General features: G+C 46.6%; 1 protein-coding gene across 1 annotated transcript in view; it reads left to right on the top strand.

Moving 5' to 3' along the window:
- The window catches only part of NR1I2 (nuclear receptor subfamily 1 group I member 2), an 812250-nt gene that overhangs the window by 589252 nt on the left and 195521 nt on the right, over window positions 1–27477 (top strand). Inside the window, exon 5 of the mRNA XM_069635851.1 lies at window positions 12752–13050. Within this exon, the coding sequence (XP_069491952.1) occupies window positions 12752–13050 (299 nt within the window). The remainder of the gene's footprint in view (window positions 1–12751; window positions 13051–27477) is intronic.

Genomic DNA, 27477 nt, shown 5'->3' with positions numbered 1-27477 from the left:
CCCATTCCACCAGAGCGATCGCAGCTACCACGGCGTTCCTTTCTGGAGTGCCCCTGCTGGACATATGCAGGGCTGCTACGTGGAGGTCGACGCACACCTTCACGAAATTCTACTGCGTCGATCGGGATTCCAGGGAGGAGTCCAGGGCCGGCCAAGCAGTGCTGCGCAACCTGTTCGCCTGAGGTGAGCCTGGTGAGGAGGTAAAATGCTTAATGTTGAGTTTGATGTAATGCTTAATGTTGAGCCTTTGCCACCTCCCGTGGTTGTGCATGTGTGTACTGCTATGTATTCTTTATTCATGAGCATGTGAATCCATGCCAGACCCCATGCTGGAGAAGGAACAAGTTACTTACCTGTAACTGTTGTTCTCCAGCATGGGTGTGGCAAGGATTCACATGCGAACCCTCCCGCCTACCCCTCTGCGGCTCTTCACTTGGTCATACTGCCACTTCACGTGCTTCCAAATCTGAAGATGGCTGCCAGAGGCGGTGCTTAGGTAGAGGGCAGTCATTGGCTGTGGTCAGTATGACGCAGAGACCAGTGATTGGTTATTACTACGAAAGACAGATCAGAAACGAAACTGATACTGGTTTTTTCTTTACCGAGGATTCCCAGCCTGACGACGGGGAATATTCATGAGCATGTGAATCCATGCCAGACCCATGCTGGAGAACAACAGTTACAGGTAAGTAACTTGTTCCTTCCTGATCAAGGGCATGGAAGGGCTTAGTCTTCCCCCAGTATGGAAACGGTGTAGCATCACCTTCCCCTCATTCTAAGTTACCATCCCACAACTCCATCTAGGAGGATTTGGGAGGTGCAGCAAACCGGGCCACGGGTCCAGTACTTGCCAGAAGGACACATCTGAGAGATGCTGAAACTTATACCACAACTTAGCTCAATGAGTTTTCATTCGTAGATGTAAATTAGTATGGGACAAGGGCGAGCTTTACTCTTCAGAAAATCCAGTTATCAACATAAATATTCAAACAGTAATTGTACCTCAGGTACCATAATAATAGGAATGCCCGAGCAAAGTTCTATATGTATTTTACACAAACACACATCGCTAACAAAAACACAAAAAACCCACCCTGCAACTTAAGTGCACAGATAATGCAGGTTAGAAATATAGTCTGCATTATGTGTATTCTAATGCAGGAGGGAGAAATGCAGGACAAAATGAATAAACCTGTAAAAACACAACATAAATATTTGCTGGAAAATGTTTGTGTAAGGTTGTGTAAGTGGTCAGAAATGCAAGGCGGACAACTATGTGAATGATTTCCAAAAGATGTTTAGTGGACTAAGTGAGGTAACTACAGTATGAGTGTGTGTGGGAGTGGATGGTTGGGTCTTCTGGGGTTGGCCCTTGGATTTGGTGAGTGGGTGAAGGAATGGGCGGGTTCTGTGGTTGTCCTCTGGAGAGACCGAAGGGACCATGAGGTATGCGGATGAATATGGCACGAAGATGAATCAATATTGCAATGCCCATTGCTGGATAGTGCCAGACCAATGGGAGGTGTGAAGTGGGTTAACTTTGCAAAGTTAACATAGGAACAGTTTACTTAACTAGTCTCATAAGCAGGCTCAAATGTGTCAATCGGGCCTCTTGAGCTTCTTCCGAAAAGAGCAGATTCAGGCCTAGTGTCTTAATGTGGCAGGTGACTTGGGCTCAGAAGACAGCCAGTGATCTAGCCTGATTGGCAAGGGACTTGATGAGCGGTCTGACCGAATGTGGCTTGTGATCTCAAATCAGGCTCAAGTTTTTCCTGGATGAAAATGTTGATCTGCTGAGCTACAGCATATGCCAGGGCTAATACCCTTGGAATTTAAAATGTTGTGGGTTCCAAAATAAGTTCCCTTGGAGATTTGGCATCCTTTTCTGCACTTCCCAAGCATAAGAAGGCTAACAGGGTAGCTTGCAGGACTTCTAACATTTTATTTGTTTTTATTTATACAGCACTTAACACCTTAGCACTTCTTGGAGGTCAAAACAGTAGTAAAAAAATCAGTTGGCATGTAGATGCTCTTTTAATCAAGTTTTGAAAAGAGAGAATGAAGTTGGAGATCGAATAGAAAGAGGGAGGACATTCCATTGCTTAGGGGCAAGAAGGAAGATGGAGCGGAAACGAGATGAGGCACAGGGAGCATGAGGGACAACCAGAAGAGGGACTGGGAGTGAAGAGAAGGAGAGTAAAAGGAGACTAAAGATGGAGGAGAGCAAGATTGTAGAGACATTTAAATAATAGCGGAATCAAAATGGCAGACTGGCTACAAAAGTTAGCCACGGAAGAGAATGCAAAGCTGAAGAAATAGAATAATGAGAGTGTAGAGAATGCGGATCGAAGACTGATGGAGCGGAGTGGGGCAAGACGATAGACGGGAAGACCAAAGTAGTAGACTAGAGCAACAGAATAAACTGGAGAAAACCAAGGACAAAATTAGTGTTTTGGAAACATGTAAAGTTCAGAACTGGCAGGCTTTACGACTATTGAAAAGATGAAATCGGCAGGAGCAGCAGATAGATGAAATGTGAGATGAGAATGAAAGAGAGGTGTCAAAAATGACTCCAAGGTTACGTGCCGAGGCAGAGATAGTGAGTAAAGGAGGAAAAGTGATAGTAGATGGAGGGGGGGGGAGTGGAAGCAGGAATGAAAAGACCTTTCCTTTTTGATGATGTAGTTATTGTGAGGACATCCAAGATTGGATAGCTAGCAGTCAGATTGAGAGGGAGGAGTGAATAGAGCCCGAGAAGGATGAAAAGGAAAGAAGGATATGCAAGTCGTCTCTGTTAAGGTGGGAGTCCTTGGTACCAGTTTCTTAGCTACATTGAACCTTTTCTTTCTTTCAACATGTGGCCTCTGTTCCCCATAGGACTCCCTTCTGAAGCAACTGTCTCCACTCCTATTCAAGGGGAAGAATTTACCAGAGTGCTGGAAATGTACTCCTTATATAATTGAATCTAAGCCAGGGGATTGGTGCGTTTCCAAGCCCTATGCCAAAAACCAATGATAACCACTTAATGTGTTTCCCTCTTTTGTGTCAGACCCTGAAGCCAAAGTCTGCAAGGAGGCATGTAAGTTGAAGGAAGTGATGCACATTGTAACACAAAATGGCAGTTGAGAACTCTGTATTAACTAAGGTTTTTCTACTGTATTACAAGGGTTTTGTTATGCTATATTTTATCCACAGGCCCCGGTCATGGCACATAGCTCCCGCAAAAGTAAATAACCAGGTCCCACTGGCCAATGCCCTCCACCAGCCCCCTCTTCTTTCATTCCAGCAATATTTTTCACCAGACATTTCCTGTTGGAACATAACCGCGATCCCTGTGATGCCATCTTATATTGCAGAGAATAATTCCTGCAAAAATTCTTAGGTTACTGCAGTAACAGAGTCTCGAAAAAAAAGTGTATTCCCCCATCTCCACTGCCACTGTACATGTGTACCCCTCACTGTCAAATTCCCTTCTGCCAGTTAACGGCTATCCTTTCCCCGCTCTTTCCCATGACACTTTTCCCCCTTAGCACATCTTAGGGTTTTCCTGCTGGAATCCCATGGGGTTGCTGCAGTAAGATGAAAACAAGCTCTGTTCTGGCGTTTGTAGTTTATTACATTTAGCATGGAGGGAAAGGACAAGGAATGTCAGCACAGAGGAAGAAATTATAGTATTGGATGGAATCAAGGCAGCACTGGGGGGGTGGTGAGGGAAACACTGTAAAGAGGGGGGCAGGATTAAGAAATAAATGGCAGCACGAAGGAGAATACCAAAATCCAATAGATGGAAAGTGGGCCAGCAACAGTACACAGGAGAATTGTACAACATTTTGAAGGAAAGCATGACGGGACAAATGCGGGTGGGGGACAGGGTGACAGCGTAAAGGGGGATGGAGGGACGGTGCAAGGGGGTGGGTGGCAGGAGGGGACTGGTACAGCACATGGGGGAATGGAGGGATATTGTAAGGGGGAGAAGGGACAGCACACGGGGGAAGGAGCAACAGCGCAAGAGGAGTGACATCTTTTGGTTGCATGTAGAATTACAGCCTTTGGTTGTAGTTGGCCTATATTATAGTTTAGGTTTGATCTCAATGTTCTTTTGTCTTTTTAAATGTCAGTGTTACTGCACTTCGCCAATGAACTACAGATGTCCTCGTAACTTCGTTTATTGGAGAAGTGCAGTACCACTGTTAAGATAGAGATGTCCCCAGAAGAAATCACATTGAGATTGTCAGTGGCTGCACCTCTTCAAAAAATAAAATAAACAAAAACCAAGGAAAACAGGAAGTAGAAACAGGTCGCGAGCAGGAGAAAACATCGGCAGGGGGCCTGATGGCTGTCTGTAGTGAGGCACGTCTCGCAGATTCTTGATTGGCCAGTGGCTAGTGCCTAGCATATCAACCCCTCATGGTTATGGAGGAGGCAGGCAGAACTTAACACATAGATGTTCAGCAGTTCATGCACATGCATTACCAGTTGCCATGACAACCCAAAATCCTGCTTTAAAGCACCCTTCTGAACTCCCTTTTCGGATTTTCAAATTGTATACATATGTTCAACCCTGGACAATAGGCTACTTCACATGTATTTTTTGTTTCGATTCACTGGTATGAGGTGTGTTTTTATGATTTTCTTATTGTTGCATCTGTGTAATCTGAAGCAGATTTCATCATATTTTTGATATGTATTGTTATAGGACCCATGGGCCTATTGAATAAATAATTTATTTGATATTCATCTGTGTGCAATATAATAGATTTACTGAAATACAATTGACGATCGCAATGTGCCCTAGTAGGGGTGTAGCTGAACATTTTTTTATCTTGAATTTGTTCATTCAGAGACCCCCCCTTTTGTGTGACAGTTCTACTACTCATTTGTCCCCTCTGTGATCTTGAGTTTTTCCCTTCTGTTTAGCCCTTTGTGGTTGGTCAGTACTAAAAATGCATGTTTGGTTTTATTTTTGCGTCATCTGACCGCCCCCATCTTTCTTTGCGTTCTTAGGTATTGTGACCCATGAGCCTGGAGGAAGGGTGGCTCAACACACAAGTTGCCCACCATAATGGTCCTATTTCACTGTTCGCCCGGTGACCTGCCTTCCTCTCTGTCCTAATATAAATATATCTCCATGCACTGCTGAACAAACTAATGGGCTAGGGAAGCCGGTGGGTGCTGAAGGGACAGCGTTGTCTTGGCAGAGTTACACATGGGTTTGCCATTTGCTTTCCTTTAGTTTAATTGAGACACGGGTTGATCATAACCTCTGCTTTTGCACTGCCGCTTTCTTCACTTTGGAGGTATTTTTGTAGTGGCTGCTAGCGCAATCTCGATCTTCTCTATATATTGATGAATCCCAGGATATCATCACTGCTTCCATAGGGGGAGCCCCTTCCCATGAGGTCAGGGAGGTGAGACCGCTACCTGATTGTCCCCCCTTGGAGGTGGTACTCAGCGAGTGGATCTCATGGGAGGGGAAACCCCCTGTGCGACCAGTGATGACCCTATCAGGAGAATGCAATATCCCTGCCAATCACCTGACCCTAGACCCCCTTCCTACAACTTTATCAACCCCTTCCCTAATATGGCCCTGAATTATTGTCACCCTACCGTTTCCCTAGAAAGTACCGGGACTATGAAGAGCACAACTGACCCAAGGGAGCGCAAGGGTCGAAGTACTGAGATGAATAACTCCATTGACTCTCAGGAGAACATGCAGATTAAAAATAGTGGGACGAGGTGCAGAGCCATGAAGAGTACTCTTTAGAACCATAATGAGAGGTTTAGTGGTTGTTTGCTACTCAATGGTTCAAGCAGAGTAGAAAAGGATGAAAAACTCAGGGAACAGTTGTCTAGTCCTCCTTTGAGGAGCTGCAGTAGTCGGCACAGTACATGAAGGTGAAAGGAAGCAGACCAGCATGCCAAGAGGGGAGCTGGAAGGACCACAGCCCGTCTAGAGTGGAAGGATCAGAAGGCAAGCTGGCAGAGAAAATGTCCTGGCATTCATGAAGCCTGGGAAGCATGTGAAGGGAGGACCATGCTGCCCAGAGGAAGATGGAGACTGCAGTGTTACCGAGCAAACCAGCGCCCACTGCAAGGCTCCCTAGAGGTAGGGGGAGCACTCGGGCTCGCTGATGGGAATCTAAGAAGGTGCAGTCAGTATCTGCATAGTCCGTACCTGGCAGGGTAGTGAACCAGGTCTGTCCTGCAACAAGAGAAGCTTAGGGGTCTGGAACCCACCAAACGAACGTAACCACAGTCGTCTTCCTTATGGTGATACTTCGGGCCCTTTCCTCCCAAGTATCTGAAGGCAGAGAGGGACCTGGAGCCCACCACTATCTGAGAACACAAGTCCTCGTCCATGTGGTGGTACGTGGGAGAAGAGGGCTCCAAGTAACCGAACCTAAGAGGGGTCTGGGACCTACTCCCATGAAAAGGGGGAAACCACAGAGCAATTTACTAAGGACCATACTTGAGAGAGAATTGAAACAAGTTGTTTGAAGCAAGAAGACTGAGGAGGAAAGGTCTGGGACCTACAAGAGACTTTTCCTAAGGATCATACTTGGCAGGGAAGTGAACCAAGTTGGCCTAAGCAGAAAGAAGTAACCAGGGTAAGTGAGGCATTGCCCCTGGTTGTTGTGTTGCCAGAGACAAGATCATTGCCAAGAGAAGGAACCAGGGCAAGGGAGTCATTGACCATGGTTGTTGCAAAGCTTGTGTTACAGCGAAATATCGAAGAACTTTATTGAACTTTGTTTTACATTTAAGAAGCTTGGGTTTGTAATTTTTGTTAGGAGCAGTCTTGGAAAAGGGGAACACGATCCAAAGGAGGACATTTTTCTAGAACAAGTCTTCCCCTTCTCTGATTGGATCAGCACTCTATTCTTCTGAGTCAAGACAATCTTATGTTCCATATAGTTTAGTCAAAAGTGTAAGGGATAGAAGTAGACTTTGGACCTGTGTCAGTGCACTGTTTCATTTAGACAGACATCCTGACAGTTTCTTTGGTTTTGGTTGAGGCAGACCAGTACGGTTTTTCCTAATTTCCTTTTAAATAAATGTTTGACAACCAACTTGAGCCCACTGTGTCCGAGTTCTACTTCTACACCCTTACAATACATAAAGCAGAACATCTGTCAATTTTTCCTTCTACAATTTCACACCGTTCCACCAATCTGCACCACATTTTGCATATTTACCTGTTAGGACCCTCCGGACTTGTTTTCGGTCTGGGAATTTCATACCTTTATTTTCTCTATCAAAAAAACAGTTTACAACTCCAATTCTAAACAGTGGACACCATTTTGAAACTGGGCAGTGTGAAGGCATCGTGAAAGACCGACCACAGATTCAAAGTTCAAAGAAAATGGTTTATTAACTCAAATGTCAGGATGGTTGAAGGCCTAACTTGCCCTGTGTTTGTCGGATTTCCCTACCTAAAGAAACTAAGGATAGTCTTGAGTCAGGAGGATAATTTAAGTTTGTCTGTGTCCAAAACCTATACTTAATCTCATATCTGAAGCTAAACTGTGTGTAGGGATGTCAGTCAGCAACCAAAGAAATAGTGTTCCAAATATGTGCTGAGCTTCTTCCAGCCCTCAGCGTTCTTTCCAGCTCTCCTTCCCCAAGTTCACAACTATTCCAAAAAGTCTCAAAACGGAATCGCGAGGTTCCCTTCCCCAAGAAAGCAACACAGTTCCCAAAAATGAGTCTCTGGATTCTCATCTTCCTAGACACTAGCTTGCTCAGCTTGCCAACTTGCACTTAAGGTCAGTCTCTCAATATTCAGAACCAGTTCCAGGTTAACTTTATACCTCTTGACAGTTCATGCAGATTACTTTCATCTGCCTTACTTCAACAATCTGTCAGGCACTGTCACGATCCATGCCCCTGACCACCCGAGGTATAACAGCCCCCTGGCAGCAGTGGGGCTAAAGCCCTTCACACTGGCCCCAAGGGCCTTAAAACTCCATCGGAAACATAGATGTCGGTCTCATTATCAGGAATAAAGCAATACCAGTTTTGGACCTTAATCCAACATGGAAACCTATTACACAGCTCAGTTCTTTAGAACCAAGCCATGTGGTCTAGTGTTTTGGGTGTGGCTTTGCCTGGAACTTCTTGGCCTGGAACTACTTTACCTGGGCTATTTAAACCACACCCAAACAGCAGAACACGCTTCGAGTTATTCTGCACTCCTGCAGCGTAACGCTCACTGTGTCCAGCTCCTGCTCATCTGCTTCTCCGGTGGCCCCATCCTGAAGCCCTAGATCTGGATTCCATTAATAACCTGGAAGAACAAGAACAGCATTAGCTAGCAAGAACACTTAACCTTTGAAGTAACCGGCCTTGAATCCATCCTGCGCTTCTCTTACCTCGCCCATCTCCGGGTCTCACTGCAACCTGCAAGGGAGAAGGAACAAGGACAGCATTAACAACGCACTTACCTGGGCAAGCAGCGCTTCGATCGCTCATCACTCCGGAACATCACCGCAACCTGTACAAAGAAGAGAACACAGGTTAGCAATTAACACCAATAAACAGCGCAGCACTCCGTGCATCAATAACTCACCGTGGTCTTCGCCATCGGCACAGCAACTCCAAGATCACAACCATCCCTGTGAAAACAAAGACATTGTTGGGGAACCGTGTAGTGGAGTAAGACTCGGAGGGAAACAGAGACAGAATAAAGACAGAAAAGACATTATAACTCACCTGGAAGACAGCAGAGTCGGAGGCACAGCCGGTCTGGACCCGACATAAGGGCACACGGACCAGTGAAGCAACTAGGTCCACGGAACGCCCGCACCAACCACGCGCCCCTGCACAGAGACGCAGGACGGAGAGTTCAACGCACAAAAACCTAAGGTGAGCAATAACCCCAAGGGAGGTGATTTGGACCAGAGGGAGGTGGGAGTCCACCCATCACAGAACTAGTATCTTAACCCTCCATTCTCCTGTTATAGGTGCTACCCAACATCTGGCACATAACCAAGCAGAGAGGGGTCCGGGATAGCGCTTAGACCTCCAACCAGTATCGTGTGGCGCCCCTGTGGATACCAGATGAGCGTAACAGGCACTTGTCATTACTTTCCTGTATATTTCTTTGGCTTTCACAGATTGGGTACACCTGGTCTAGGGGCAGTTTGTCGGTCCACTCATCACAAGTCCCGCAATCGGTCACCCTGGGCATGCTTGCCCACACAGGTTCTTCTGTAGCTGCACCTTTGTTCTGGTTCACACTCACTTGGCTCTCTGTCAGCCTTTTGGCTTTGCCACAGTGTGTTTCACTGTTCGCCAGTCTCTGGACTCTGCCTCTATGCGTTCAATTATTCAGTTCACTTTGTGGTGCTTTTCCCTTCACGACATTGCTTTCAAACTACTTTGCAATGTTCCATTCTTTTCTATTCATTCAAAATCATTATGTACAGATACTATATTGGCCCAAGATTCAATTAATTTGAACACGTATCGTTTGGTAAGGCCACATGAACCAAAGAAAACATCAGATTCTCTATTAACTTGCAATATATGATATTCATTTTTCACGCCAACTTGTCGTTTGCACATTGGTTTATTCAAAGATTTCATATGCTCACCAAAAGCTCTCCTTCTGTTATGTATTCAATAGTTTCCAGTACTTTGGTTCACTGTGTCTTGCATCTTAATTTTTGTTCATTCAGCATTCCCTTTTCGCCACGTAACGGCCTCAGGAGCACCCCAGTTCGAGTGATCCCGTTTCCTCACTAACCGGTCTCCCACGTCTCCCCTGGGCGGCTGCCACCTCCTGATCGGCTCCGCATACAATTCTTTCGCGCCCTGCTTGCAGTTTGTTTCTCTCTCTGTGGGTCTCCGGCATCTCCGCTTGCATCCCAGGGACCCTGCCGGTGACTTGCAACTGGATCTCTTCTCCGGCCCACAGCTTTTGATTCAGGCACAGACCTACGAGGCTCCCAACACTGTGGCATTCGCACTGCCTCTCGTGGGCCTGGCACCACAGTTTATTTCGGTTCTCCCTGGCGTACTGGTTTCCCTGATGGAGCCACCCTTGGCTCCCTCGTATTCCACAGGATTTCTCGGTGTGCAGGCCTCCCTGCTGGTCTCACTGTGTTCTCTCCGACTCCACATTTTATACACCTGCAACTGTTTAAAAGGTTTCAGGTTTGAGTCTTTAGGCTCAATTGGCTGACCATAATTAGTGCAGCATTCTGGACATGCCTGGCCCTTAGACCAGTCTATAGGTCTCTTGCTCATCTCAGTATTGGAATGGTGAAAGGACATATTGGTGTGTATATAACTCCTGTTCTCCTCTTCTTCATCCTAGTACTATAGTGAAATGAATGAGAGGAATTGAGGGGACTGGGTTTACAATAGAATATAAAGGAAGGGGGAGGGTGATGTTGGTTTTCAATTGGCAAAGGGGATACCATGTCTCTCCTGTGGATGTCCTCCCTCGCATCTCCACCCCCAGGGTTAGGATCCAAGAGCGATGGCCTTTCCCTGGCCATTTGAGAAGAGGATCCAAGTGGAGTAGGGGTGAGGATATCCTCGGGTTTCTCAGAGCAGGTGATTCTTGGGATTGATCGAGTTGGTCAGTTAGGGATTGATTAATATCTATTGATGTTGGAAACCCTTTCTTGGGGTGTCCTGAATAGTGTGTTAGCAGTTGTGAGGAGCCAAGAATGAGATGCAGACGGAGAGCTTATCGTTTTAGCTATAAACATTTATTCAAAATAAAAGGGTGTTGGAAAATGCCTTGCTGTCCCTATGGAGGTGTTTCCCAACCAAAACGAAGGGTCTGCCAGTTGTCAAGATGTCAAAAGCAAAAATGTCCTGTGTCCGAAATACTATTCTGGCCCGCACATTCTAAAAGGAAACTGTTAATGTGAAAAGGATGTCTTTGACCTTGAAAGCGCAGAACTCTTAAAAAGGAAAGGCGCATAGCTCCAACACAAAGGTTCTCAATGGATACAGTGCAGTTTCAGGGGATGGCTCCCTTGCCCAGGTTTTCTCTTCACAATATTTTAAACTCCTAAGGATATGAATCTTCCTTGGAATTCTCTGATCAAAAAAGAAACGTGGCTGTTAGTCCCAATTTCATAGGAATATCTGATGTACTCCCCTGCAGGTTCTTTATTATAACAATTTCATAACAATTATTATAACAATTTCTCAGTCTTCATTTTGCCTGGTGTCATCTCCTACCAGGACTTCCTCATGTAAGTCGCTTTATTCTCTTGCCAACTTGACTTTATCTGGTATACTCTCCTACCAGGGCTTTCTTATGTGACATGCTTTAATACACGTGGAAACTTAACTTGACTTGTTTTACACCCTTGTAAACTTGACTATGCCTGGTATACTCTTCTGCCAGGGCTTTACACATTGGAAAACTGGTGTATTTATCGCATTCATTATATTAGTCTTTTTCTGAGAATATCGGGTCACATATTCCCTCTTTTTTGTCCAATTTTTCTTTATCCTTCTTTGGAAGCGTTGCCAAAGCGCCCCGCTGTCCCAGTTCACCACTACAGGACTCGCCGGCTTTTCGCTGCATTCTTGTGTTCCTCTGTGGTAAAAGGGAAGCAGCATGGTGTGCCGTCTTCACCTCACAGGCTCGGCGGCTTCCATGACCATCGCAGCACCCGCTTCCCTCCTGAGCCTCTTCTGCGGGAATCGGCTTGGCCTCCCTCTCCACCTAGCAGGCTCACCAGCTTTATGCAGCGGCTTCCAGGTCCTTCCCAGCACCTGCTTATCTCCTGAGCTTTTCAGTGTCTTCCGGCAGCTTTGATGCTGCTTCCAGGTTCCGCTGTCCACGAGGAAGTCTCTTCTCTCCTTCCTCCCACGGTCTTTACACAGCAAACCGGCTTTCGCAGTCCTCCGTCTTCTGCTTTTTTCCTGAGCCGGCTGGCTACAGACTTTTTGGCTCGGCGGTCTCTGGGTCAACACTGAGCAGGCAAAACATCCCCAAGCAGTGGCTCTCTCCCGTAAATTGGTTAGCGTTTTTAAATGTTCCGGCACCTATTATGCGCTCGCAATCATTACAGCGCATCTGGAGCTTCTTGCCTTTGCTGATCCTCATTACTTCATTCAGCTTTCTCGTTGCAGTACTTTCACATGTATGGAAATGGTAATCAGTTATTGGTAACTTATGTACAGAATATGTAATGGTATTCTCAGTAGCTTCCATGGGTGGTTGAAGGGAGCCATGACAATTTGCCATTAAGGCATGGGGAATGGAAGGAGTATCCTTATAAGGAAAAGGGGATTTCTTGTCTCATCTGTTGATGTCAACTCCCTCCGCCCCCCACGAGGGTCCCCTCCCCCACATGATCCTCCCTCATATAGCCGCCTGCAGGTTCAGGTAGCGGTTTCTGCCCCCAAGCCACATGGGTAGAGGCTATTCCCGGGACAGGAGCGATGAGATCAACAGATTCATCACACAGTGCTTGAAAAATGTGTTCATGAATAAAATCTAGTGAGTAAGGTTGATCCTAAAAACCTATTTTCTGAAAGAGTTAAAGGGGTGAAAAAAAGACCGTAGGGAATGCGGTGGGTGGGAAAGTGTAAAGGACTGTTATGGGACAACCCCACCCATAAGAAAAAAAGACCTTTAAACAAAATAACCAAAGTCAGAAGCCAGCGTTCACAAACTGGTATTTGAGTGCTGGTCGTTGCGTCAGATTCCGCTTCCATCATGGTCGCCAATTAACAATGTCCCGTCTTGCTCTCTTTCTGCATTTTCCCATTTTAGCCAATTAGGCGCAATCCCTGCGGCTCCTGCAGTTCCTGGGACAGTTTTGAGGAGTGTGTTGACAGCAGCTATGTTCTGGCCAGTAACGGAAGCAGCAGCAGCAGCCCTGTGGGCCCTAAGATGACTAGCATTGGAGATGGTGTGAGGACGCCTGTTGGCCACAAACTCTCTCTCAGGACACCGATCACAGAAGATCAGGAAGACTCGAAGATCTTCTGCATGCTGCCTCATCTGGCTGACCTCTCCACCTACATGATCAAAGGAGTCATCAGTTTTGCCAAAGTTTCCCCACATTTCAGGTATGTTCTAAACTACAAGTTTTTCACCAACCATACTGAGATTGGGACAGGTCAGGGTTTCTGAGTGAAAATGCTTTGTTCCAATTGTAAAATTATAACTTGGCTATAGTTCCATCAAATGTCTTGTACGTTTTCATATGTCAAGCAGCCCATTGCTAATGTATCACGTTTTATGGAGGAGAGCATGTTTGATCTTCAATGTCTTTTCCCGTTTGCTTCTCGGTAGTGTTTAATTCTATCTTTGTAAGACCAAATGCATGCTTGCTTTTATAAAAACAATATTTTTTGCAAGGAGGGACATCTCTCTAGGTAATAACCTTTCTTCAGGTCACAAACCACAGTCCTTAGCAAAGCCTGTGTGGTGCCGCCACCCTTACACCCTGGCATTTGATCACTATTGGTACCTACGATTTTAAGACTTTGGCTCTAAGACTTAATTTTAAGGGGAAAAAAGGAATGCCGTTCTTCCGTTTTGTAGTCAATTGTAAGTGTTGATTAGGCTGCTGACCTAAACAACACAGAGAACGGACTACAGAGAGCAAATTCTCGGGGTAAGTTTAATTTTGTATAAAAAGTTCTGCAGAACTTTTATTTTCGAAGTGGGGGAGCCAATCTAGATGACATGGGGCATTATGGCACTGGTTGCGCAGCTTCCTGGTTTCTCTATGTGGACAGTGCATTGGCTGTCCACATAACGCCTGCTTTTGGAGGTGTCTGATTGGCCGAGCACCCAGTACATAGTGCTAATGCCTTTTACATTTTAAAGCTTGCGAAGGAACTTTTGGGTTGATATCACCTTGTGACCCCCGCGACCTAATTACTTGCAAATTTTCAAGCTGTCGCATTGGTGTGCCATTAGAGCGGAGACTTAGAGTTCCTTAACTCCGCTTGTATAATGAAAGACCAAGTTGCTAAGGCAACGCCTTATTACTGCGCCAGAAAAAGATCTTGGAAACCAAAGAGTTTTATACTGTGGAAGTTTTTATTGTTAAATTTTGTGTGTCGCCCTACAGATTACACGTGTTTCGGCGTACCGCCTTTCTCAAATCAGGGCATGTCTGAGTTTGTAAAATCAAATGTGATAATAGCAATTGCATAATCACCAAGCACCATCACCCATTTTGGCAAACAGATTAAAACGTTCAAAATACATTGAAGATAAACACAAAAGGTGTGATTGAAATAAGCATATCATGGAAATAACATTGCACAATTCACATTTTCACGTGTGTATATTCCCATTTTAGGTTTAAGTTCACAGAGAAAAAGGGGTGGGGAATGAGGGAGGATAAAGAGGTAAGGAGAAATCAAACAGGGAGAAAGGTAAGTAACTCTCAATTAATTAATTTTTATTTTTAGCTATTTTGACCGTAAAAAAGAAAGCTTTCTTACCCGAATATTGCTTATTTCTAAGGTCAGATGAATCTGTCATAACTGGGATCAATCCCAACTGAGGGGTAAGGGGGAAGGAAGACAAAGATAATTGTATTTAGGTTTTTTAGTAATACCGTAATCAAGTCAAGTCTAGCGTTGCATCTAAAGCGCATGGTTTAGACCGTAATTAAAGTCTGTCATTTGGCCGCAATGCTTGGCAGACTTGCAGAGGCATTATTGGAACGTGCAAGTAAATACGTTGTTTGACAAATTTTTAATGCAGCCGTGCAATTATCGTATTCTTATAGCAAATGCCGGCTTTATAAAGCATCTGGGTGCTTAATTAAACTCATGTTTTCTCTGTCATTGAAAGCCATAGTTAAAAGATCTACCGTGACATAACTAAAACACGTTTGAAGTGTGTTTTTCAAAACGTGCTTGTTGTGCTACAATTCGAGTAGACACTTCCACCATCACCCTGGTGTGCATTCATGTGCTTTAATAGTCGCATCGTGTTGTGGTTGGTCCTGTGAGCGGGAGGGCTTTAAGGACCCCAGGGCTTACCTCCAAATTAACGTCCTCGCTTCTCCAGCGAAATGTGGTTGTTGCCTCTGCTTGTTGCTATGCAATAAGGGAATGAGCGACACCTAAAGTCCTTTGTCTATGTCCGTAGTGAAGGAAAGATACTCAGGGTACTCGAGCAGCCATATTGGAAGGTGCTACGACGTACGTATCTACCTGGGAAGGCTTCCTCAACCAGATCAGGAGATATAAAAAAGGCAACAGGACACAGCCCTTGAAGCAAGTCCGTTTTCAAACACTGAATCTACTAGACAAGACATAACCTTTACCAGGAGGAGAGGAAGGAGGGGGTCAGGTAGACTCCAGGAACCCTGATGCACTAGAAGATCATCTAAGACTAACCAGGGCGGCAGCCAGGGAAGCGGCCAAGAAGACAAAATAAACAATTTGGTTACAAACTTATCTAGCCTAGAACTTACGGAGGACCAAACTAACGTACTTAACAGGGGCCCATCATTTGCACCTACAGCATATCGGTCTAAACACAGACAATGAGATGTCGTACTTCCTGTAATCAGGAACTGAAGATTGTGTAGCAATTACTAAATGTATACAGTCTCTTGTCTCTTGATTATGTTTGATTATGCATTATGATCATTTTACGCCAAATGCTAGCAGTAATTGTCATGAGCATTTTACTAACATAATGAGACCACTAGAACCTTATCAGGGGACTAACATGAGATTTTCAAGTAAACTCGAACATTTCTCAGTAAGTAGCATTACTCATGCTAACTACGACTCCCACAATGCATCACTTAAAATTACAAGGATAAACACTAGAGCACTAAGCATGCTAATCCGTTTGCTTAATAGATATAGGCCCTCATCATGCAACCGTTCCACTCTGGTTTTTCAATTCAAAGAGGACTTAATAAGCCTCTCGATTCTTTATGGAGAAGCCAATTAATTTTGAACACAGCCTGATTTATTTGTTGTGCTTACGTGCGGGCGTTCAACTCTATATCAGTAATATGCGACTGCCACACACAACAAAACATTTACAAGGGCCACACTGCCTGCTATCCCGACAGTGTAATCACAAATATCATTTCTTCTCAGGTAGATACATACGTCGTAGCACCTTCAAATATGGCTGCTTGCGTACCCTGAGTATCTTTTCTTCACTACGGACATAGCCAAAGGACTTTAGGTGTCACTCATTCCCTTATTGCATAGCAACAAGCAGAGGCAACAACCACATTTCGCCGGAGAAGCGGGACGCGAGAACGTTAATTTGGAGGTAAGCCCTGGGGTCCTTAAAGCCCACCCGCTCACAGGACCAACCACAACACGATGCGACTATTAAAGCACATGAATGCACACCAGGGTGATGGTGGAAGTGTCTACTCGAATTGTAGCACAAGCACGTTTTGAAAAACACGCTTCAAACGTGTTTTAGTTATGTCACGGTAGATCTTTTAACTACGGCTTTCAATGACAGGGAAAACATGAGTTTAATTAAGCACCCACATGCTTTATAAAGCCGGCATTTGCTATAAGAATACGGTAATTGCACGGCTGCATTAAAAATGTGTCAAAAATCTGTCAGTCAACGTATTTACTTGCAAGTTCCAATAATGCCTCTGCAAGTCTGCCAAGCATTGCGGCCAAATGACAGACTTTAATTACGGTCTAAACCATGCGCTTTAGATGCAACGCTAGACATGACTTGATTACGGTATTACTAAAAAACCTAAATACAATTACCTTTGTCTTCCTTCCCCCTTACCCCTTAGTTGGGATTGATCCCAGTTATGACAGTTTCATCTGACCTTAGAAATAAGCAATATTCGGGTAAGAAAGCTTTCTTTTTTACGGTCAAAATAGCTAAAAATAGAAATTAATTAATTGAGTTACTTACCTTTCTCTCTGTTTGATTTCTCCTTACCTCTTTATCCTCCCCCATTCCCCACCCCTTTTTCTCTGTGAACTTAAACCTAAAATGGGAATATACACACGTGAAAATGTGAATTGTGCAATGTTATTTCCATGATATGCTTATTTCAATCACACCTTTTGTGTTTATTTTCAATGTATTTTGAACGTTTTAATCTGTTTGCCAAAATGGGTGATGGTGCTTGGTGATTATGCAATTGCTATTATCACATTTGATTTTACAAACTCAGACATGCCCTGATTTGAGAAAGGCGGTACGCCGAAACACGTGTAATCTATAGGGCGACACACAAAATTTAACAATAAAAACTTCCACAGTAGAAAACTCTTTGGTTTCCAAGATCTTTTTCTGGCGCAGTAATAAGGCGTTGCCTTAGCAACTTGGCCTTTTACATTTTAGCATACATTTTTGTTGTCTACGTAAAGAATGTGCACAGCTCAAAGAACATAACATGCAAGCTGAAAAGCGCGTCATCATTTGACTGCAATTTAGATAACTTGTTTGCTTTTACTTGCTTTACAAAAATGAATGGGATTGAACAATAAAATTATAACAATCCATGAACAGGATACAGCAGAAGGGGAAATGAACAAATACCAAGCAGAAAATGCAATGAATTGATGGGTGCGAGTAAGGCTGAGATGGAGGCTTTATTACGCGGTACTGAGCAGCGTAGTGTCACCATTTCTCCAGCATGGGGTCTTGCATGGATTCACATGCTATGAGTATTCCCAGTCATCGAGCTGGGAATCCTCTGTAAAATAAAACAGTTTAGCTTTAAGCGGCATTGTCGCTTGTATAGCCAGCCTATTGCTGTCACTTTGCGTCATACTGCCACAACCAATGACACTCGTCCAATTTAGCTCCAGTGCTGGTGGCCATCTTCATATTTTTACTGCATGTTTTCGTGTTGCTAGTCCTCTACTTTCGCTCCTCATTTTCTTGATTATATTCCTATTTATCTTATTTCTTCAACCACCCACTGTTGTGACTTGTTGGCAGCAAGGATCTGTTGCTGTTCTCGATCCCACCCTCTATCGGATCGTTACCTCATGTGAGGCCGCAGACCAAGCTTTGAGCCTAGTTCACGCGCCATGTCAGAGGCCGAGAAGAAGAGCCTCTTGAAGGCCTGTTCAAGATGCAGTCAGAAGAACATCTTTATCGAAGACCGCCACCAGAAGTGCATTTACTGACTGCACCCAGACCACCATGTGGAGGGACTCCCCATCTGCTCGTCTTTCTCAAATAAGACGAGGAAGGATCGCCATCAGAGACTGGTCTCATGGCTGTAGGAAGGTAAAGCCTCTGACTCAGCATCTGTGCCCTGGCATGGCTCTGCCAGGGCTGGCAGGCCCAAAGATTGTACTCCCTCTGGCAAGAGGTTGAGATCCTTGAACACTTCCAAGGGGAAGGTACCTAAAAAGGAGAAGTTTTTACATGCTCTGAAGTTACTCACTGATGAACACCACAGCCGCAGCATCCTAGTGAAGGGAACCCCATCATCGTCAATGACAGCTAAGAATCTTCTTCATCAACGACACGAAGACCATTGTCAAAATAGCCTTCCTCATTGACGACACAATCCGCCAGGCCATCAGTGCCAGTTTGTCACATCGACAGGCCTGTCTATGACCGCAGGCACCATCTTCACGGTCGAAACACCTATATCAAGGGTAGCATTGCCTCCAAGGCCTCCGTCGGTCCCAGCTGGGTCTGTTCCGCCCACACTACCTTCTCCAGGTGTGCCTGTGCTAGGAACCTTTCTGAGAGGATCCAGCAGAGGGGGACAAACCTCCAGATTCTACCCAAGCGCACAAGGGCCCCTCAGCTACCTGACACTCCTGTGGTGCCTCCCAGATCCATGTTTCCAGCCCTTGTCTCTGCTACTTCCATCCTGCCAGAGGAGGAAGAAGTACTTGAAGACGTTGGCCCACACCCTGTGGAGGGTGGCGTTGGCCTGCACCCACAGCCTGCACCGTGGCATGCGCAACCACTTCAGTTTGCTCACCCCATGAGCCCCTGGCCTCATGCACCAATCTTGACACCTGAAGCTCAGAGAGACCCATTGCCAAGAGATGTTTCTCTGGACATTTTGTCAACTCTCCACACTCTGGTCTCAGAATGAACAGGTAATAAAACTGGCAGTATCTGACAATGAGCCCCAGCTGTTGAAAGAAAAAGTACAACAGTTTGTCCATTTTTTTGGGAAGGTTTGAAATAGTATACTTTTAAAACCTCTAGATGTAGGCTTAGTTGGAAAAAGTTGGAGATGAGGTAGTAATTGGTGTAGAGTAAAATAAATCTGGCTGCATGGTGTAAAGGAACCCAAGAAAGACTCCCAACCTCTCCTTGAGGCAACTGATTTTAGAAAATGAACGAGAACTTCATTACTGTTAGACATCTCGGCCAAGAAATCCAGTTACTTGGGAAAGAGAATTTGTCTTCTGGAGACGTCACATTTCCAGGCAATTTGCAGAATGGTTCTGGTATCGGCATTGCCTCAAGGAAAGAGTAATAACAAGGGGAATGCGCATCTGATTTAGGGTAGCAATGAAATTACTCTCCTTGCACATCTCGATAAACTGATGAGGGTCCGATTTGTCATTTTATCCATTTCTGCTTTCTCCCGGGCAAGATAATGAAACCTGTTGTATGCGGGACAATCACAAGGGTTTGCAGGCTCAGCAGCTCCCTTGGTGTTCTACCAGCCAGGGCATGACAATTAGTTGGCATTCACAAGTTCTTGATTAGATTTTCAGAATGCCAATGCATTGCTTGCCCTAACTCTATAAATGTTTTTGAAGTGCTAAAATTCAAAAGGAAATATTAATTTGTGTACGTTTTAAAGAATGACACCATCATTAATTCAACCAAATGTTCTATTGAAAAAACTCCTCTAGCACTCTACAGTCTTTCGATCTTGTCAGTAATCAATGTGCCAACTTCATGATGTCCAGTCTAGTAAAAACGCTGGTATACATCGAGGTAACCTACACAGAACTATTTCCAGCCCTTGAGGAACGGTTCCATGTGTTAATATCCCTGCAGAAATATTGGCATACAAGAATGGAGCCATGTTTTTGCAGCCATATTAACCCATTAAACCTGCGGGGGACACCCGCAACCACCATATTTTAAAGGGAGAGGGGGACATTCCCGCCCATTTTGAGTCCTATTGCCCACAGCCAATTAGACCGGTCCCCTTAGCTCCACCCCTGGTGGCCATCTTCAGATTTGGCAGTGCACGTAATGTGGCAGTAAGAACTAAGAAGATCCCGAGAGGGGTAGGAGGAAGCATTGCATATGAATCCATGAAATATACCAATGCTGGAAAAGAGCCTGCCAGCATTTAAAAAAGCACTAAAGACTTTCTTACTCTTAGGCCAGCCTCCTCTAGAGATTTCTATATATTCCCCTGTTTCGATCTGTCTCCGCGCCCTGATGCCTATGGGCTACACCACGTAAGAAATAGATAAATAAGGAGGCTCGAAAGGAGGGCCCATTGGATTCAAGAGGACCACGTGAGGTCCAAAGCTGGAGCATGGGACTCGGACAGGGCCAAAACAGTCTTTGAGGACATCTTTCACCAACCTGTGTGACCAAAGGGAAGGCTTATCTGAGGCACCCATTTAGTGCGAAATGGCTGCTAAATATATCTTGATAGAAGAGTGTGCTAAACCAGAATTTGCCAAAGACTGGAGGTATGGCAAGACATCTGCAGCCTAAACATGCAACGTCTCTAGGTGTTCAGTTGCACACTATATCGTAAAACGTTTCCACTTGATTCTGTTGCAGGACAATGCAGACGGTGCTCTTGCCCTGGCCAAGATGTTTCTGAATTCTAGGGCTGCAGGAGCCAGGCCGTCAAGTTGAAGGAACGCTGGGTTGTGGTGCAGGATGGACCCGCTGTGTCTGAAGAGAAGGTCTAGAGCGGGGGCAACCTGATGCAGGGAGCCACTGGCAGGTGAAGCAGGTTTGAGGACCACATTTTCTGCGGCCAGGCTAGCGCCACAAGGATCATTGTGCAGCAGTTTTGAGTGTACAGAGAACTCGAGGTAGCAGAGGGATCGGTGAAAGGTGTAAAGGGACAGTCCTTACCATGGGAAGGAGAATGTGTCCCCCATGATCTCCCCTTGGGGAAACCTGCTTGCAAACCTGGTACATTTCTTGTTGATCACTGTAGCAAACAGGTCAGTCTCAAGATGACCCCACTCGAAGAAGAGACAGGACTTGGCCTTGGTGAAGTTCCCATTCCCTGCAGGACCAGAGTTCCCTGCTGAGCAAATCTACTATGTAGTATTGTGAATTCCAGGCAGATGGAAGGGAATTAGGAACATGCTGTGCGCCAGCGCCCATGTCCACAGCGCCTGCACCTCTGCAGACTGAATTAGAGAGTGCCCCCCCTTTTCTTGTGAATATAGAAAATGATGATGGTGGTGGTGGTGGTGTTCGTGAAGACGCGAACCAGTGGGTTCTGCAATTGTGGCTTGAAGGACTTCGGGGACCAGAACACTGCCCTCTGCTCCAGAACATTGATGTGTAGGCCTTTTTCTTCGGGCAACCACCGGCCTCTGGCGTGGACCTCTGCCGTGTGAGCTCCCTACCCTTCTAGGGTGGCCTCTGTGGTCATTGTATACCAGAAGGTGGAAAGGGGGTCCCTGAGTAAGGTTGAGACAACGACTCCACCAAAGGAGGGGTGTTTCAAAAGGAGGCCGTGCAGTGAAGTGTGTCCTCCCAAGACCCTGATATTTGTTGCCAACAGGCATCGAAGAACTCCTGAAGGGGTCTCATTCTGAGTCTGCAGTGTGGGATCACTGGGATTGATGAGGGCTTACATCGCAGGAGAGATTTGAGAGAGCTGACTGAATCCATTGGTAGGTGTAATAGCTGCCAGACCTTGTTCAGGATAGTATTCAACCTCTCCTCTGAAGGTGTGGCAAAATACGCAAAAGTGTTCAGGCGTGAGCCCAAGAACGAGTTCTAAGCAGGATTTAAGCAGGACTTTGCAAAGTTCACCAAGAACCCCAGTGATTGTTGTGTTGCATCGCTAGTGGAAGCAATGAGGTGAGCACCACCAACCAGTCGTCCAAATCCGGGTAAACGTGAATGCCTGAGCGCCGGAGGTGGGTTGCTACTGTGGCCAGGCAGTTGGTGAACACCTGTGATGCTGATTTTAACCCGAACAACAGGGCCTTGAATTGGTAGTGTTTTCCTGTGAACATGAATCTGACAAAAAAGGCCTGTGACGCTGATGAATTGGGATATGGAAAAAGTGTGCACCATTTTGGTCTAGAGAGGGGAAATCCTTCTTTCAGCTAGTCCAAGATGTGTTGCAGCATCACCATTAAAACATTTGAGACTTGAACTTGTTGAGCCTTCTGAGGTCTAGTATGGGTCTGCAACCTCCTGATTTTTTTTTTTTTTTTTTAAATTCTACACCGGAAAGTATATGGCGTATACGCCGGTGGACCTCAGGGGCCCTAGTGCAACCTTGATTAACCCTTTTTCTAGGAGGGATGGCACCTCGTGTAGCAGCAGGGATAGGTGTTTTTTCACCTTTGGGATGGGAGGAATAGAGGGGAGTGGCCCAATAAACTCCAGGGTATGGCCCTGTTGAATGATGGACAGCACCCATTTGTCGGTGGTGATGGATTTCCACTGTGCGACAAAGTTGGCAAGGCGTCCCCCTACTGGCATGTTGAAGTTGGGGGTGGGGGCTAGGGCCTGGTCAGGCCTGCTTCGGCACTTGACTTCTGGAGGAAACTGTGTTGACAGTTTCCTCGATGGGACTGGGATCTTCCCTAGTAGCCCTCTTGGGTGGTGCTGGTGTGGGATGTCTGAGGGATTATAGTTTCTCCTACTGTCCATAAAAATCTTCAAACCTTGATTTTTCTGAGTGAAAGGACTGGCGACAATGTAGCAGAGTACTCGGTGAACGAGCCATCTTGGCCCTGTTGGCCTTGATGGCCTGCAGGGTCTGCTCAACATTCTTTCCAAATTGATAGATGCCATCAAAAGGCACGTCGACAACCTTGGACTGAACATCCAGATAGAAATTGGTGGCCTAAAGCCAACCTTCACAGCAAAACACTGTACCGTTGCCCATTTGGCAGAATCCTGTATCCACAATGTGCACAGCAATAGAGATGGCATGATCCGATGCTGCTTCTCCCTAATACAGCAGTGTACGTGCCTCATCACGCTTGTTGGGAAGAAAATCTAGGATTGTCCCCATCTTGAACCAGAGTTCCCGGTTGTAGTGGGAGACCATTGCCAACAAGTTAGCCGTCTTGATGGTCGTTGCGACAGTCCCTCTTTTCAAAAACGTACAGTTGTTTGCCTTCCTTGTCTGGCGGTTACCCTACTAGGGGTCAGTATTGGCAGAGCGCCTACAGGCGGCTGCAGACACAACCGAGTCCAGGCAGGGCTGTGTGTAGGCATTTTGGCACTGAATCTGGGACCTTGTACTTCTTCTAAAAGCAAGCTTTCTTGGGTGGTGCTGAGAACTGGTTCCTCATCACTAGGAGGCAGTCTTTCCAAATATCACCCAGCACTGGAATAGCAACTACTGACCCTCTGAAGGATTCCCGCCTTTGGTAAAGGAATCCCTCCTTTTTCTGCTTCTCTGGGAGGAGTTCAAATAGCATTGGTGCTTGTGACATGAGAGCATGAAATGAGCTAATCTCGTCCAGGGGCAAATCTCTTGGAGGTAGATCTGCTGGCTCACCGTCATTTGGCACCAGATCCTCAAACTCATCTGTAGAGTGATTGTGTGGAGAACTGTCAGTTGGATAGTCGTCGGTGTTTGTATCTGTGGGAGCGACTGTAGGGGGCTTGGAGGGTGGTGGAGGAACCAAACCTTTTGCAGGAAATATGTGGGGCTGTGCTGGAGAAGGCAACTGTGGAACTGGAAGCCACTGTTAGAGCTCCAAAAGTGGTGTCTGTAGAATGGACAAGATGTCCTTAGACATGTCCCTTGAACCCGAGGGCGCAGAAGCCTGAGGAGGCCTGGAAGCTATGTCCACTTGGACAGGTGCGATTGGAGAAGGTTGAGGAGGATCTTGCTTAGGTAGAGAAGGACCTTGCTTTAGTGGAGGCTGTGGCAGCATGTCTGCAAGAGAAGGCACGGCACCCTCCTTGTCATCTGAGAATATTTCCTCCGGTGCATCCCTGTCCAAATTGGCACCCTGCTGTAGTAGTTCTTCTGGAGGGGCCATGGTCGGACAGGGGACTGTAGGCAGTGCAATGGAGCAAGTGAAAACAGTGGCTGAGCACAAGTTGGCCTGGGGAGGTAAGACCATGCTGATGGGACATCTCTGTCCACATCAACTCCCTTTGGAAAAGAGGAAACCAAGGGCCTTTGAGCAGGCGTCATGGATGATGTGCTTGGTGACTGAGTAGGTCTAGATGACAATGAGGCAGTTGGCATAGTGGACCTAGATGATTTGACCATAGACGAGGTGGTTGACTGGTCAGATGTAATGGATTTTTATTGCCAACCTAATGATGGTCGCCGTCGAAGAGGACTTGGGCCGCGGGGGGGCGCTGTTGCCTGCGTGGAGAGATGGACGCTTCTGTGTAGGCTCTCCAGGCACCCTGGGCTGCATCACTGATAAAAGTGCTTAAAAAGAGCCGGTTCCGCACAATATTCGCTTGAAGTGCACCACCTGCTCCATGAAACATTTTGAGTTTCAGCACAATTGCCTGCTCCAATCTGGCGATAACTAGTGGAGAAATTACTACACGGGCAGCGGGAGACACCTTGCCGTGCAAGCCGCGGATCAGAAAGAGGAGCCCAGCAGCATGACGAAGGGAGGGCCGCGCGGCTGAGTTGCGAGGCCTGCTGGCGCATGGAGGGTCGCGGGCGCTCCGGTTCCCGTTGATCGCCTGCTGACCCCAACTACACCAACATCACAGGAGTGGCGGAGGAGCAGGGGGCCCCCGAACCTACAAGGCGGACGGTAAGAAGGTGGGGAACCGCAGGCGCAGTGAGATCAGTGGCGGTCAGATCATCCGGGCCTGGCTGCCTCCCCCACCCGATGGGCCGTCCTTCCCCTACCACATTGATGGGACCGGCGGCGGAGGGGACTGCGGAGGGGACTGCGGGGGGGGACTCGCTCCTCCATCGAGGACGCGTGCGCCACCGGTCCCGCGGCCTTTAGTGTCACTGAAGTTGCAGCCTCATAAATCAATAAGCCGCTCTGCATACGGCCAACCTTCGGAGCCCCCACCAGCGCTGGGACTGGGCACCCCCGGGACAACTGAGAGCCTGCGGCATAACTACACAACGCCACGGCAGCCACAGCGGCCCACTGCCCCAGTATCCACAGGCCTGGCCATACCGTGGAAAACTCATTTCTGCCACCCCAATAACAAGAAATTGAGAGTCTGCATGTAACCTGCTACCGGCCATACCAGAAAGGAAGACCCATTGGAGGATGATCCCAGAACATATTAAATCAAGGGAACACAACCCCTCTCTCCAATGGGCAGCCAATGTAGCGCAGTGAGGGGCGCAAAGAACCACTTATGAGAGAGTCGACACATACAGGGTAGCAGAAGAGCAGTGCGGCATACCCCGAAAGGGGGTGAGAACCCTCCTCAAACAGCGGAGTGAACACACCCAAAGTCAGCCTGAGGTAACCCCCACTACTAAGCGGTATACAACACTGCAAGCAACAAAAGGGCATCACACCCTCTGTGTCACCTCAAACAGGTGAGGGTAGTTACATTATCCGGGCAGATCACTGGGTTCAAGGACAAAACACCGGGGGGCAGACCTCACCACCGCTCTGATCACAAGATACTAGCGTCCTGCATGCCCATCAAGCCCACCTCGCAAAGTCCAGCAGCACCTTAGCCGAAGTGCACATGACAGGCACAAACCCAGATCACCACGGAATCTAAAAATCATTCACTTACTGGTTGCAACATAACAGAGCCAGAAGTACAATCGCTGGAAAACGACAGACAGAAGCGGTAGATGGGACCACAAACTATATAGCGAACTCCCACGAACAATCGCAGCGGGTGGTCACGACCCAAGTCCACCACATGCTACGAGAGCTACTGAGAACATCACAGCCTTGCCGCAATGCAAAAAACTGATCCAAAGTAAAACCAATAGTAACCTCCGCTCGGAGGTACCGGATACAATACCCAAGAGCTTCGGACCCAAGAAAGGGAAAGGAGCCATAAAAAAATATACGATGACAAGAAGAGATATAGAGCCCATGATGTCTCAGGAAACATCTCCCCAAACACAACCTGATGCGCCCGCCTCCATGATGGACCCACAAGCAGTCTTCCTGGCCATGCAACAAGGGTTCTCAGCACTTAATGAAAAACTGGACAGGATAACAGCCAACGTCGCCTCCATTAAAACGCAACTAGATAAGACCACACCAAGAATTACAGAAGCAGAAACATGGATTTCCGGCACAGAAGATGCGCTGGAGGCACTGAAGTCCACAGTTTCAACGATGGCAATAGAATTGGGAACGATAAAAACTAAATGCGAGGACTTGGAAGCCAGGTCGAGACGGAACAACATCTGTATAGTCGGCGTGCTGGAGGAGGCCCTGAGGGGACCCATGCGGTGGAGACTCTTCTGCGCAACCCTCTAGGGGATCCCGGGTGGTCACCCATGTTCATTGTGGAGCGGGCGCACAGATCCCTTGCACCAAAACCTAAGCCCGGAGCATATCCAAGGCCCATTATAGCATGCTTGATGACTTATAGGGACATAGACCTAGTGCTGAAAACCGCCAGAGAAAATCAAGAACTGAGATGGGAAGCTAATATCATACGCATTTTCCTAGACTTCAAGCTGGCAGTGCAACAAGAACGGCACCTATTCACTGGTGTAAAAAAACTACTGCGCGAACGTCCTACCCCTATTCCATGCTATACCCGGCCAGGCTAAAAAATACAACCTCAGAACAAAACCTACTTCACATTTCCAGAAGAGGCGGCAAACTTCCCAGTACCAACTCCTCCTCTAGGAGCAGTACAGGATCCCTGAAGAAAAAATGATACTAAAAGAAGACACTTTGCAATGGTGGCAGCACTAGCATCACGAACCATGGAGTGATACGGAGCCCCCCCTCCCCTGCCCCCCGGGGTGGCTTTGTTGAAAGGGCACACCCGAAGTGGTCTATATAGGGCAAGAATGAAGACCTCCCTTTACTATCTAAATGAGTGAGAGTAACAACACGGAACTGGCTACACTAAGAAAGGACGTAAGCTTTTGCGGCCCAGGATGTCGCTGCAGACCCCCTGTAGCAGGTGCACTATAAGTTAACGGTTGGGGAAGGGAGGGACATGTGAGCATAGTTGAAATTCGGGGAACTATGAGGGAGGGGGAGGTTCACAAGGCATGGTTGTTGGGGCACAGTTTTCTGAAGAGAAGTTCAATACTACAAAAAAGCGCACAAATGATGTGCATGATCACGGCCGATAGCACAACGGGAATAGAACATGGCACACGCAATTCTACCCATGTCAAGGGGATGGTTAACGCAAGCAACGAGGATATCAAAATGTTGAGCTGGAATGTTCGGGGACTAGGA

The sequence above is a fragment of the Ambystoma mexicanum genome, chromosome 7p (assembly GCF_040938575.1).
Source record: "Ambystoma mexicanum isolate Mex_15411 chromosome 7p, UKY_AmexF1_1, whole genome shotgun sequence".
Taxonomy (NCBI): Eukaryota; Metazoa; Chordata; class Amphibia; order Caudata; family Ambystomatidae; genus Ambystoma; species Ambystoma mexicanum.
This window is presented reverse-complemented; position numbering and strand designations above follow the sequence as displayed.